General features: G+C 43.8%; 1 protein-coding gene across 1 annotated transcript in view; it reads right to left on the bottom strand.

Annotated features, from left to right (window-relative positions):
• The window catches only part of LOC138982693 (succinate--hydroxymethylglutarate CoA-transferase-like), a 20,826-nt gene that overhangs the window by 2,010 nt on the left and 3,816 nt on the right, over nucleotides 1-15,000 (bottom strand). Inside the window, exons 4-14 of the mRNA XM_070356019.1 lie at nucleotides 14,074-14,159; nucleotides 13,743-13,793; nucleotides 12,401-12,521; nucleotides 11,672-11,763; nucleotides 10,438-10,581; nucleotides 9,397-9,492; nucleotides 4,785-4,856; nucleotides 4,232-4,329; nucleotides 3,591-3,693; nucleotides 3,054-3,117; nucleotides 1-2,478 (exon numbers count right to left, since the gene is read on the bottom strand). The exon at nucleotides 1-2,478 is cut by the window's left edge and continues 2,010 nt beyond it. Coding sequence (XP_070212120.1) covers nucleotides 2,333-2,478; nucleotides 3,054-3,117; nucleotides 3,591-3,693; nucleotides 4,232-4,329; nucleotides 4,785-4,856; nucleotides 9,397-9,492; nucleotides 10,438-10,581; nucleotides 11,672-11,763; nucleotides 12,401-12,521; nucleotides 13,743-13,793; nucleotides 14,074-14,159 — 1,073 coding nt within the window. The 3' untranslated portion in view covers nucleotides 1-2,332. The remainder of the gene's footprint in view (nucleotides 2,479-3,053; nucleotides 3,118-3,590; nucleotides 3,694-4,231; nucleotides 4,330-4,784; nucleotides 4,857-9,396; nucleotides 9,493-10,437; nucleotides 10,582-11,671; nucleotides 11,764-12,400; nucleotides 12,522-13,742; nucleotides 13,794-14,073; nucleotides 14,160-15,000) is intronic.

The following is a 15,000-nucleotide window of genomic DNA, read 5'->3' on the forward strand; positions in this document are numbered from 1 at the left end:
TCTTTTCATCACAAAAGCGATCTTTGGAATTGACTGACGTAGTCCGGAAGAATTCATGCATCAACTTACGTCACGTATTCGACGTCATCACTTCGCATACCTTATGGTCTCGGTATTTTGCTGGCCTTCATATTTCCTACTTGTAATATGACCCTCAAAGCTAACCGAGACTAGTTGAGGTTGTATCAATGCGCCTCGCCAGCAGGTTGTTAATGGCTGTTTTAACGAGTTGTTATCGACAATTAATGACTGGTAATTTTTAATGAGTTGGGGCATTCTGACCAATCAAAGGATCTGTTTCATTAAAACGCCAACTTGATTGAATTACAATACATGTATGCTTTAAATCATTGTGATTGTTGTCAAACGGGGTTCTTTATATTTCACACCTTTAGTGCCAATCAATGCACTTCAATTATCATACAACCAGTTCATCATACTGTTAGCGATTACGTGTAACTAAATCTGAATACATAAACTGACAAAACAATTAAAAATCTAGTGAGCCAAGTACTGCGTGGTAACAAAACTGACCAACATTTCTTGTACATTGCCAGTTAGACACCTGTCAATTGTAGAGAACAGTTTGTGGTGGAGTGTGGGCTGCTGTAAATCTTCTGGTACACCCTTGCGAAACCTTTGAATGCACGTAGTATTTTTGATAGGGCTATTAATTTAGCTCTAAAATCTCTCCCCCCCCCCCCCCCGTACGAAATGAACTTATAAGAAAACTTACAGGAACTTATAAGGCAAATCCTTATAGAAACGTAGTATTTTTTATGGGGCTATTTAAATTTAGCTCTAAAATCTCTCGGCTTCTCTGACTGGCATAAACATTGCCTCCACAGGTGATTCTTGTGGTTCGGGTACACAGTTACGTAAAGAACAGATGGTTCAGACGATGCTTGGGGCACACAGTTACGTAAAGAACAGATGGTTCAGACGATGCTTCGGGCACACAGTTACGTAAAGAACAGATGGTTCAGACGATGCTTCGGGCACACAGTTACGTAAAGAACAGATGGTTCAGACGATGCTTGGGGCACACAGTTACGTAAAGAACAGATGGTTCAGACGATGCTTCGGGCACACAGTTACGTAAAGAACAGATGGTTCAGACGATGCTTCGGGCACACAGTTACGTAAAGAACAGATGATTCAGACGATGCTTCGGGCACACAGTTACGTAAAGAACAGATGGTTCTGACGATGCTAGGGGCACACAGTTACGTAAAGAACAGATGGTTCAGACGATGCTAGGGGCACACAGTTACGTAAAGAACAGATGGTTGTATTGTATGGGGAGATTTATATAGCGCTTGACGTTCTCTAAGCGCTTTACATATTAATTTCTGCCGTGTGAGATGGAATTTTTTTACACAATATATCACGCATTCACATCGGCCAGCAAAGCTCAAGCCTATTAGGGCGAGCATTCACCTTTCACGGCCTTTATTCCAAGTCACACGGGTATTTGGTGGACATTTTTTATCTATGCCTATACAATTTTGCCAGGAAAGACCCTTTTGTCAATCGTGGGATCTTTAACGTGCACACCCCAATGTAGTGTACACGAAGGGACCTCGGTTTTTCGTCTCATCCGAAAGACTAGCACTTGAACCCACCACCTAGGTTAGGAAAGGGGGGAGAAAATTGCTAACGCCCTGACCCAGGGTTGAACTCGCAACCTCTCGCTTCCGAGGCAAGTGCGTTTACCACTCGGCCACCCAGACCATGGTTCAGACGATGCTTGGGGCACACAGTTACGTAAAGAACAGATGGTTCAGACGATGCTTCGGGTGATGATCAGCCAACATGTCTAGCTGCATGGAAACAACCATTCTCCTCTTGTAACGTGTCAATTTCCCACACCCTACCGTTACTTAACCATCCTCCTCTTGTAACATGTCAATTTCCCACACCCTACCGTTACTTAACCATCATCCTCTTGTAACATGTCAATTTCCCACACCCTACCGTTACTTAACCATCCTCCTCTTGTAACATGTCAATTTCCCACACCCTACCGTTACTTAACCATCCTCCTCTTGTAACATGTCAATTTCCCACACCCTACCGTTACTTAACCATCCTCCTCTTGTAACGTGTCAATTTCCCACACCCTACCGTTACTTAACCATCCTCCTCTTGTAACGTGTCAATTTCCCACACCCTACCGTTACTTAACCATTCTCCTCTTGTAACGTGTCAATGTCCCACACCCTACCGTTACTTAACCATCCTCCTCTTGTAACATGTCAATTTCCCTATCCCCCACTTAACCATCGTCCACAAATTATTTTTTTCAAAAAGCTGACCATGTCCTGCCAAGCTAAATGACTTTTTCTGTCCGCAGAGTAGAAATATCTTGTGGCTCCATTCCCAGCAGTCCTTGCAGCACTTCCTGCGTGTGCTGGCCCAGAGTGGGGGGTGGGGTGGGGGACACTGTCGCTGTCTCGCTGAACTTCACAGCTGGACCTATATGGGGATAAAAGGGGAAAAGCGCTGAACATTCATTTAACTGTCTACGGTCTAGCTAACTTGCACAAGAAGACTACAAGCTTTAAATCAGTGGATTCTTGTATCTTCTTTTAACACAAACAACACAAAACACATTAAAAGCTGCAAAAAGGGGAACAAATTGTCAGTGAACTGCTAATGCATGTTTGTAAAAGACATCAAAGTTTCTACAACTCTTCACAGATTTTTCAAAGACGCAATATTTTGATTAATTTAAAAGCAAAGTGAGGAAGTCTAACCAGGATATAGTTCAGCAGCTAGCTTTTAAATAAACACCCACTGCCCTCAATGACCTCACTCAACACCATAAACTGAAGTGTTTGACACCATGAAGTGAAGTGTTTGACACCATGAAGTGAAGTGTTTGACACCATGAAGTGAAGTGTTTGACACCACAAACTGAAGTGTTTGACACCACAAACTGAAGTGTTTGACACCATGAAGTGAAGTGTTTGACACCATGAAGTGAAGTGTTTGACACCATGAAGTGAAGTGCTTGACACCATGAAGTGAAGTGTTTGACACCAACTGACCTGGCAAGCGCACTGTGCCTGCGGTGGGGTGAGGAATTTCCTGGATCAGCTGTTGATGTTTCACCTGAGGAGTGATCAAGACAAACACAATTATCAGTTTTGCCTCTTTTAGAAATCATTACATACAATAAATCCTGGGCCATGGAGTAGACAGGTATTTACATGTCATTAGTTACTTCCGTGTGAAAACTGTGAACTTTATCAGAACAATTAACATATAAAGGGAATTATTGCACTAAGAGGAAAGCCATGCACTTGAACATGCTATTCAAATCGCGCACACAAACACACACAGACACAGATAGACACAGATAGACACAGATAGACACAGATAGACACACACACACACACACACACACACACACACACATTCTCTTTCTCTCTGTCACTCACTCGTTTAAAAAAAAAAGAATTTTTAACGAGGAGTGGTCCCCTAGCTCTTTAGGGTGAGGGATAGATCACGTACCCTGGTAAAACAAAGAATAGTCATTGCCATTGCAATTTTCACTGACTGACTATAAGCTAGGCCACCTATACCTGCGGGTCGGAAAACACAGCCTGCATGTTGTTTATAGGTCCGTAGGGAATCCCGCTCCCTTCCAGCAGTGTAAGCCATTCACCTGTTGTTTTCTCTCCAAAACTGAAAAAGTACAGGTGCATGAGATCATAACATTGTGAGTAAAAAAAAGCCTGTAAACATGGGTTACATGCCCATGCAACCCTCCCTCAGATTGTTTAAAACATTTCTTTTTTTTAAATCATGCAATCTTGATATCTCAAGGATTTTCTCTGAATAGAGCATTGAAAGTGCCAGAAAAACTTAATGCCTCAACAGGTCACATCCCCAAGATAATGTTCACGCAGCTCTCCTTCACAATCTGACTGTTTTAAATCGATCTACCCCCGTATGAAAACATTCAACCCGCCAGTAACTATGTGCCCATAAGTGTGTGTGCTTGTGCATGCTAGCCTGCATGTGCGCATGTACAAGTGTCGTGTTCTACAGGTGCAGCTGTTGTACATGAAGTAAACTTATCAGGAGAAGATAATTCCACAAAGATTTCGAGAGTACTTGAAGGACATACTAAAGTTATACTCTAAGCGGAAATACAAAAACAACTAGACTGCCAACGTTCCAAAATTCAGAAACAAAAGCGGAAATCATTTTAATAACTTACATTTGTGACAAAGTGTGAAGAAGAGTGTCCCTGTTTGCCACTCTGAGCTTGTTTGTCGCATAGCGTTCATCTGTAGACAGATCTTCAAGGCCAAGGCACTGCGAAGATGAGATGAGAAAAATCACAAGAATGAAATACATGTTCTTCTCAGTCACTCCTTTAAAATCCTAACACTTTTCTCGTACCATATCTCCTGCCTCTGGTTGCTGCAATGTTTTGTTTTTTCTTCTTTTTTCTTCTTCTGTCCTTTCTGGTTGTTGTTTTTATTGTTCTTTTGCTTGTTTTTGTTTGTCTGTGAGGTTAAAAAAAAAAAAGACCTGATCTTCCAAGAAATTCCTGTGGGTATCCCTTTGAATTCATGTGCCGCAGGTTGTGCTGTAGAGCACACTATCAGAAATGTTTTAGAAAAATATATACAGATTTTTTTTCGTTTTTTAAGTTTTGCTGGAAATCACCCAACAAAGTCTGTCTGTGAGGAAGATCAACATACAAAGCCATGTTGAGCAGTCTGCATAAGTCATTCACTGTAATCTATGCCAATTTAAACACTCACCTTACAGAGAATTTTGAACTGCCCGTCATTTCCAGCACCCACCAGGACATAGCCATCTCTGGTTTTGAATGCCTGCAAACAACACAGCAACAAGAATTAACTCTTTCAAAGATGTAAGAGCAATAGACAAATTCCAAAAATAATTCTGTTGAGTTTTTATGGGTTGTGGAAAAGTTGCTTTCTCTTGTTTTTCCTTGCTATAGAAACACTGAGGCAAGCTACACATGATATTGTAGGCTAAACTTCCTCCGTGTTTCTATAGAAACAAGAATTGAAGCAACTCTTCCACAACCCCTAACAACTTACTTCCGAAAATAGTCTATTGCACTAGCTGACACAGTCCTGCCCATGAAACTTTCTAGTCTATTGCACTAGCTGGACACAGTCCTGCCCATGAAACTTTCTAGTCTATTGCACTAGCTGGACACAGTCCTGCCCATGAAACGTTCTAGTCTATTGCACTAGCTGACAGTCCTGCCCATGAAACTTTCTAGTCTATTGCACTAGCTGGACACAGTCCTGCCCATGAAACTTTTTAGTCTATTGCACTAGCTGGACACAGTCCTGCCCATGAAACTTTCTAGTCTATTGCACTAGCTGGACACAGTCCTGCCCATGAAACTTTCTAGTCTATTGCACTAGCTGACAGTCCTGCCCATGAAACTTTCTAGTCTATTGCACTAGCTGACACAGTCCTGCCCATGAAACTTTCTAGTCTATTGCACTAGCTGACACAGTCCTGCCCATGGAACTTTCTAGTCTATTGCACTAGCTGACAGTCCTGCCCATGAAACTTTCTAGTCTATTGCACTAGCTGACAGTCCTGCCCATGAAACTTTCTAGTCTATTGCACTAGCTGAACAGTCCTGCCCATGAAACTTTCTAGTCTATTGCACTAGCTGACAGTCCTGCCCATGAAACTTTCTAGTCTATTGCACTAGCTGACAGTCCTGCCCATGAAACTTTCTAGTCTATTGCACTAGCTGACAGTCCTGCCCATGGAACTTTCTAGTCTATTACACTAGCTGACAGTCCTGCCCATGAAACTTTCTAGTCTATTGGCTTGTATTGCACTAGCTGACACAGTCCTGCCCATGAAACTTTCTATGTACAGTGGAACCTAGCTGACACAGTCCTGCCCATGAAACGTTCTCTGTACAGTGGAACCTAGCTGACACAGTCCTGCCCATGAAACGTTCTCTGTACAGTGGAACCTAGCTGACACAGTCCTGCCCATGAAACTTTCCATGTGCAGTGGAACCTAGCTGACACAGTCCTGCCCATGAAACGTTCTCTGTACAGTGGAACCTAGCTGACACAGTCCTGCCCATGAAACGTTCTATGTACAGTGGAACCTAGCTAACACAGTCCTGCCCATGAAACGTTCTATGTACAGTGGAACCTAGCTGACACAGTCCTGCCCATGAAACGTTCTCTGTACAGTGGAACCTAGCTGACACAGTCCTGCCCATGAAACTTTCCATGTACAGTGGAACCTAGCTAACACAGTCCTGCCCATGAAACTTTCTATGTACAGTGGAACCTAGCTGACACAGTCCTGCCCATGAAACTTTCCATGTACAGTGGAACCTAGCTGACACAGTCCTGCCCATGAAACTTTCCATGTACAGTGGAACCTAGCTGACACAGTCCTGCCCATGAAACTTTCCATGTACAGTGGAACCTAGCTGACACAGTCCTGCCCATGAAACTTTCCATGTACAGTGGAACCTAGCTGACACAGTCCTGCCCATGAAACTTTCCATGTACAGTGGAACCTAGCTGACACAGTCCTGCCCATGAAACATTCTCTGTACAGTGGAACCTAGCTGACACAGTCCTGCCCATGAAACTTTCCATGTACAGTGGAACCTAGCTGACACAGTCCTGCCCATGAAACTTTCCATGTACAGTGGAACCTAGCTGACACAGTCCTGCCCATGAAACTTTCCATGTACAGTGGAACCTAGCTGACACAGTCCTGCCCATGAAACATTCTCTGTACAGTGGAACCTAGCTGACACAGTCCTGCCCATGAAACTTTCCATGTACAGTGGAACCTAGCTGACACAGTCCTGCCGATGAAACTTTCCATGTACAGTGGAACCTAGCTGACACAGTCCTGCCCATGAAACTTTCTATGTACAGTGGAACCTAGCTGACACAGTCCTGCCCATGAAACTTTCCATGTACAGTGGAACCTAGCTGACACAGTCCTGCCCATGAAACTTTCCATGTACAGTGGAACCTAGCTGACACAGTCCTGCCCATGAAACTTTCTATGTACAGTGGAACCTAGCTGACACAGTCCTGCCCATGAAACTTTCTATGTACAGTGGAACCTAGCTGACACAGTCCTGCCCATGAAACGTTCTATGTGCAGTGGAACCTAGCTGACACAGTCCTGCCCATGAAACGTTCTCTGTACAGTGGAACCTAGCTGACACAGTCCTGCCCATGAAACGTTCTATGTGCAGTGGAACCTAGCTGACACAGTCCTGCCCATGAAACTTTCTATGTACAGTGGAACCTAGCTGACACAGTCCTGCCCATGAAACGTTCTCTGTACAGTGGAACCTAGCTGACACAGTCCTGCCCATGAAACGTTCTCTGTACAGTGGAACCTAGCTAACACAGTCCTGCCCATGAAACTTTCTATGTACAGTGGAACCTAGCTGACACAGTCCTGCCCATGAAACGTTCTCTGTACAGTGGAACCTAGCTGACACAGTCCTGCCCATGAAACTTTCTCTGTACAGTGGAACCTAGCTAACACAGTCCTGCCCATGAAACTTTCTCTGTACAGTGGAACCTAGCTGACACAGTCCTGCCCATGAAACGTTCTCTGTACAGTGGAACCTAGCTGACACAGTCCTGCCCATGAAACGTTCTCTGTACAGTGGAACCTAGCTGACACAGTCCTGCCCATGAAACGTTCTCTGTACAGTGGAACCTAGCTGACACAGTCCTGCCCATGAAACTTTCTCTGTACAGTGGAACCTAGCTGACACAGTCCTGCCCATGAAACTTTCTCTGTACAGTGGAACCTAGCTGACACAGTCCTGCCCATGAAACGTTCTCTGTACAGTGGAACCTAGCTGACACAGTCCTGCCCATGAAACGTTCTCTGTACAGTGGAACCTAGCTGACACAGTCCTGCCCATGAAACGTTCTCTGTACAGTGGAACCTAGCTGACACAGTCCTGCCCATGAAACTTTCCATGTACAGTGGAACCTAGCTGACACAGTCCTGCCCATGAAACTTTCTCTGTACAGTGGAACCTAGCTGACACAGTCCTGCCCATGAAACGTTCTCTGTACAGTGGAACCTAGCTGACACAGTCCTGCCCATGAAACTTTCTCTGTACAGTGGAACCTAGCTGACACAGTCCTGCCCATGAAACGTTCTCTGTACAGTGGAACCTAGCTGACACAGTCCTGCCCATGAAACGTTCTCTGTACAGTGGAACCTAGCTAACACAGTCCTGCCCATGAAACGTTCTATGTACAGTGGAACCTAGCTGACACAGTCCTGCCCATGAAACTTTCTATGTACAGTGGAACCTAGCTGACACAGTCCTGCCCATGAAACGTTCTCTGTACAGTGGAACCTAGCTGACACAGTCCTGCCCATGAAACTTTCCATGTACAGTGGAACCTAGCTGACACAGTCCTGCCCATGAAACGTTCTATGTGCAGTGGAACCTAGCTGACACAGTCCTGCCCATGAAACTTTCTATGTACAGTGGAACCTGTGACCAGGGGACACCCTTGTGACCAGCCCAAAGCTTTCCTACACTGCAGGTGTCCTGTCGTGACAGGTATATTTTGGTAGAGAAAGGGGCAAGGAGAAGGTGTTCCTTCTTTGAAGGTGTCCTCTCATCGGAGGGGTCCCACATTGCAGATACAGTTGAACCTGCCCTGGCGACCACCTCTCAATCAAGACCATTCGCCCACAACAAACCTACCAAAGGAGCCCATGGCAGATGAGATTGTTTATTCCATATCGTTCACCTTCCCATAGCAAGCACCTGTCTGTAACAACCACGTTTGGTCCTTGCTGGTCGATAGAGACAGGCTCCAATGTCTTGGTGGTCCATATACACAGGCTCCAATGTCTTGGTGGTCCATATACACAGGCTCCAATGTCTTGGTGGTCCATATACACAGGCTCCAATGTCTTGGTGGTCCATATACACAGGCTCCAATGTCTTGGTGGTCCATATACACAGGCTCCAATGTCTTGGTGGTCCATATACACAGGCTCCAATGTCTTGCTGGTCCATATACACAGGCTCCAATGTCTTGCTGGTCCATATACACAGGCTCCAATGTCTTGGTGGTCCATATACACAGGCTCCAATGTCTTGGTGGTCCATATACACAGGCTCCAATGTCTTGGTGGTCCATATACACAGGCTCCAATGTCTTGGTGGTCCATATACACAGGCTCCAATGTCTTGGTGGTCCATATACACAGGCTCCAATGTCTTGGTGGTCCATATACACAGGCTCCAATGTATCACAAAGCCAAAATCTAAGCAGACAGAATGAACTTGGTGTATTTTTTGCAGTGTGTGTTGGATGACAGTGATATCTACCCAGCCTATACCTGGTAAGGGACAATGCTGGGGTGTGCTGTGCCGTGCCTGCTGGCTTCCTGGCCGGCGTTCAGGTAATTGGACGCAATGTTCACCAAAGAAACAACCTGAAAGCAATGAAATCAATGTTGATAAACGATGGAACACAATCATGATAGGTATAACTCTCACCTGAGAAATACAGTTTCAACCGTATGCTTCATAATGACAAACTGTGGAAACAAAAAGAATCAAAACCATCAAACAGACCACTGAGGATTTACAGCTTTTGATTTTACATGTTCAATGTTTCTGCTAATAGAACTGGTTTCCATAAGTCAATCATTGCATTCCATAATTAAGCTGATGATAAAACTAATCTCCAAAATACTATTGCCGCAATGTAGATGTGCAAGTACACATCCATGAAATCAAGACAAAACTCAACACACCTGTTTAAAAAACACACCAAGTACACATCCATGAAATCAAGACAAAACTCAACACACCTGTTTAAAAAACACACCAATTAAGTACACATCCATGAAATCAAGACAAAACTCAACACACTTGTTTAAAAAACACACCAAGTACACATCCATGAAATCAAGACAAAACTCAACACACCTGTTTAAAAAAACAAACAAGTATGGTAGGTAATTGAAACATTTATTATTGACAAAACAAAATGTTACATAAAAATAAAATGAATATTTTTGTCAATAATAATTGTTTCTATAACTGACAATTTTAGTTTTTTGATTCTGAATTTTAGAACGTTAGCAGTCTATCTGTTTTTGAATTTGAACACACCTGTGTAGACAAGAGGTTGAACACACCTGTGTAGACAAGAGGTTGAACACACCTGTGTAGACAAGAGGTTGAACACACCTGTGTAGACAAGAGGTTGAACACACCTGTGTAGACAAGAGGTTGAACACACCTGTGTAGACAAGAGGTTGAACGCACCTGTGTAGACAAGAGGTTGAACGCACCTGTGTAGACAAGAGGTTGAACACACCTGTGTAGACAAGAGGTTGAACACACCTGTGTAGAAAAGAGGTTGAACACACCTGTGTAGAAAAGAGGTTGCAGTCGATGTGTTGACCTTGACCTGTGTGGTGGCGATGCAGCAAGGCGGCCATGATGGCCCCGTGAGCGTAGAGACCTGTTGACAGGTCTGTCATGGCAACCCCAACCTTGCATGGTTCACCGTCCTACACAGAGAAGGGAGCTAGTGTTCTCTTTTACATGCTTCAGTGTCATGACAGCTAGTAATTAGCTAACATATTATGAGTGGCTCATTCTTTCCCTGCTGTTTGTTCATATATACCACAGTGGTTTCTCACATGTTCTTTTATAGAGAGATGTTTCTTGATAACAATTAAGTGGGGGCATGTTTTATTCCTTATCCTTTTGAAACTTTTCCTTTTCTTGTTTTTCTCCATAAAATGTATCCTCTTTTTATAAAACTCTTTATCATAATAACACTATGAAATAGCTCTTCTTCTTCTTCGTTCATGGGCTGAAACTCCCACGTTCAGTCATGTATTAGCACGAGTACGCGTATGACTGTTTTTACCCCGCCATTCGGGCAGCACACGCGGATTTCAGGGGAAGCATGCTGGGTATTTTCGTGTTTCTATAACCCACCGAACTCTGACATGAATTATAGAATCTTTTCCATGTGTACTTGGTCTTGTGCTTGCGTGTACACACGAAGGGGGATAAGGCACTAGCAGGTATGCACATTAGTTGACCTGGGAGATCGGAAAAATCTCCACCCGGAACACATCAGGCTGCAGTGGCCGGGATTTGAACTCACGACCTTCCGATCAGGAGGGAAATGTCCTACCACTACGCCATTGCACCCGTCTATGAATTAGCAAAGTTTAAGCTATGACAATGTGTTTGTTGAATGCACACAAAATGGTAATGTACAGAGAGATGTTCAAAATTGTTATAATTCGGGCGGGGATGTAGCTCAGTCGGTAGTGCGCTGGATTTGTAGAGTCAACTTTGTGTGCAGACTCTCCTCGGTGTCCGAACACCCCCCGTGTGTACACGCAAGCACAAGACCAAATGCGCAACGAAAAAGATCCTGTAATCCATGTCAGAGTTCGGTGGGTTATAGAAACACGAAAATACCCAGCATTCTTCCTCCGAAAACGGCGTATGGCTGCCTAAATGGCGGGGTAAAAAACGGTCATACACGTAAAATTCCACTCGTGCAAAAAACACGAGTGTACATGGGAGTTTCAGCCCACGAACGCAGAAGAAGAAGAAGAAGAGTTATAATTCAATCACCTGTGGTCCAGTAATGTGCATGAGACCTCCGACCCCCGACACGATGACATCATAGCCCGCTCTCTGTGCATAGGGACCTGTCTGACCGTAACCTGCCACACAACACACATCACATAACACACAACACACATCACATAACACACAACACATAACACACAACACACAACACACATCACATAACACACAACACACAACACACAACACACATCACATAACACACAACACACAACACACAACACACAACACACAACACACATCACATAACACACAACACACATCACATAACACACAACACATAACACACACCACACAACACAACACATAACACACAACACATAACACACAACACACAACACACAACACACAACACACAACACACAACACACAACACACAACACACAACACACAACACACAACACACAACACACAACACACAACACATAACACATAACACACAACACACAACACATAACACATCCAGCACAGTCTGTGGCACATCACACAACACAGCTGTGTAAGTTGTAACAAGATCCAGCACAGTCTGTGGCACATCACACAAGCAATGCATACGGTCCTAATTTGCTATGTTGTGAAAACGTAAAATGACAAAGGATTTAACTCAAGAAAGATGTCACCTCATGTGTTTCAGCATGCTTTTAGAGATTACTTTACAAAGAAACGGTGAAGACAACAGGTAAAGTACTGTGAAGAGAGCGGTGTGCGTTGTACCTGAGATGGAGCAGTAGATGAGCGCAGGGTTGTGGGACGACAGGTGTTGATATCCCAGCCCCATGGCTGCCAGCTTTCCCGGCAGGTAGTTTTCCACGACCACGTCACTCAGCGCGGCCAACTGCCACACAATGCACACAGTCACAAGTGACAACACAAGTATTGCTTTTGCTATTGCTTTTGGTTTGGTTTTGGTTTTGGTATTGGTTTTTGGTATTGGTTTTTGGTATTGGTATTGGTTTTTGGTATCATATCGTCCTGCATGCATGCACACTGGGTTGTTTGGACACAAACGAGAGTCCACACAAAGTTGACTATGGGAAATAAATTCTTTGCCAAACGTGGGGAGATTGAACCCATGCCGATAGTGATAACTGCATGGCTTTAAGCCAGGACTACAGGTGGGTGGGTGGGTGGGCAGACAGACAGAGAGACATGTGGGCAAAGAGATTGTGGGTGGGTGGGTGGGTGGGCATACAGACAGAGAGAGGGACATGTGGGCAAAGAGATTGTTGGTGGGTGGGTGGGTGGGCAGACAGACAGAGAGACATGTGGGCAAAGAGATTGTTGGTGGGTGGGTGGGTGGGTGGACAGACAGAGAGACATGTGGGCAAGGAGATTGTTGGTGGGTGGGTGGGCATACAGACAGAGAGAGGGACATGTGGGCAAAGAGATTGTTGGTGGGTGGGTGGGTGGGTGGGCAGGCAGGCAGACAGAGAGACATGTGGGCAAGGAGATTGTTGGTGGGTGGGTGGGTGGGCATACAGACAGACAGAGAGACATGTGGGCAAAGAGATTGTTGGTGGGTGGGTGGGTGGGCATACAGACAGAGAGAGGGACATGTGGGCAAAGAGATTGTTGGTGGGTGGGTGGACAGACAGAGAGACATGTGGGCAAGGAGATTGTTGGTGGGTGGGTGGGTGGGCAGGCATACAGACAGACAAATACACAATGTCTAGAAGCAGATTTCAACACATCAAACATGTTGTTCCAACCTTATAATTCTTTTTGAAACAAATGCAGAAATGTTTTCCTTTAATGAGCCTATCAACCAGAAGATAATGCACAACATTTTGAAAACACACCGTTAAAATCCAGGTGAAATGTATCATTCCAACCTATACCACATTCTTTTCCTTTCACAGTGTCAGCAAATATGTTTTCCCCCAAAAGCGGTGTACGGCTGCCTGAATGGTTGGAAAAAAAACCTTATCATGCATGTACAAGACCGTGAGAGTTTCAAACCATGAACAAAGAAGCAAATATGTCAAATTAAATAATAAAAGTAAAAGCTGAGTGAGATTTGTTACGGTGTAAACTAACTATGGACAATCATTCATACCTTCTTGATGAGTTCTGCCCCCTTGGGATGTTTCAGATTGACAGTGACGCTCTGAAAAAAATCTAACAAGAAATAGATACTTTTATCTCAATAGGAATTACGTAACTAAAACATTCTTCCATTTAACCTTATCTCTAATTTTAGATTGACTATCTTTTTTAATTATATTTCTTACTGAATGGAATTGGTCATAAACAAAAGAAAAGTCTCAATAGAAAAATAAGGATTCTTACATGTCACGGCAGAAGTACAAAAAATATAACAATCAAAGTTCTCATTACACATTCTCCTAAAGTTGAACAGATTAATGAAAATGTTGCCTACTAGATACCTTTTTATTGCGGTTGACGGACAGGAAGTAGGCACTCTCCGTGTTGCAGAACGGGGGACCCCATGACCGAGTGTCATCGCCAACCCCTGAGCAAAAGTTAAAGACAGAAATGAATAATAATAATAACAGACGAAGCTCACAACATTTACAACTGTTGGGAAAAAAAATAGTGCTACAATGGATAATGTGATATACATATATATATAGCTATTCTGATGAACACGTGGGGGAATTCGGGGGCTGTGATTGGATGGTCTCTTCCGATCATCAAAGCATAATGCTGCGGAAGTCGGCCATTTTACTCAATATCCAAAAGCATATTGTCGTAAACAAAGACGCATGGTTCCGGTTTCTTCCACGTGTATAAAGTACACGCATACCTCGCCAGGTTTGTTTCTGTGACTAGTCGACAGACGATGCCATTTGCTTTGTGTGTGTTTTTGTTGTTGCTTACTGTACATGACATACATTACGTGTAAAATCCAGTTCTTCGACAGGCAACAAACCTTGCAAATTTTCAGAAGCTGCAATCACTGATTCTAGCAGACGATCTCTCCAATGTTTAACACAAAATCAGCAAACTCTCCTGTCACATAGAACGTCCATTGCATAGTGTAATGTATTGTTGAAATGAAGTTACCGGTCTAAAACTTTAGTCGTTTCTTCTGAGACAATCCTTGTTCTCTTATCATCTACAGATTTACCGCAGTCTTCACCACGCGAATTCCCAACAGAAGTCAGACTTTCGAACATACAATATACGTAGGCAAGCATGATACGTCATGACGTCATATGATTCCTAGCATATTGACGTAATGCTAAACATCCGGTTATCTCGAGTTTTCTCCGTAATACATGTCCGTGGGTTTTTCAATGTTCGGTTATTTCCGTGGCTTCGTGCAGAAAGGGATCCGTCGTCTGCAATCA

The sequence above is a fragment of the Littorina saxatilis genome, linkage group LG12, assembly GCF_037325665.1.
Source record: "Littorina saxatilis isolate snail1 linkage group LG12, US_GU_Lsax_2.0, whole genome shotgun sequence".
Classification (NCBI taxonomy): Eukaryota; Metazoa; Mollusca; class Gastropoda; order Littorinimorpha; family Littorinidae; genus Littorina; species Littorina saxatilis.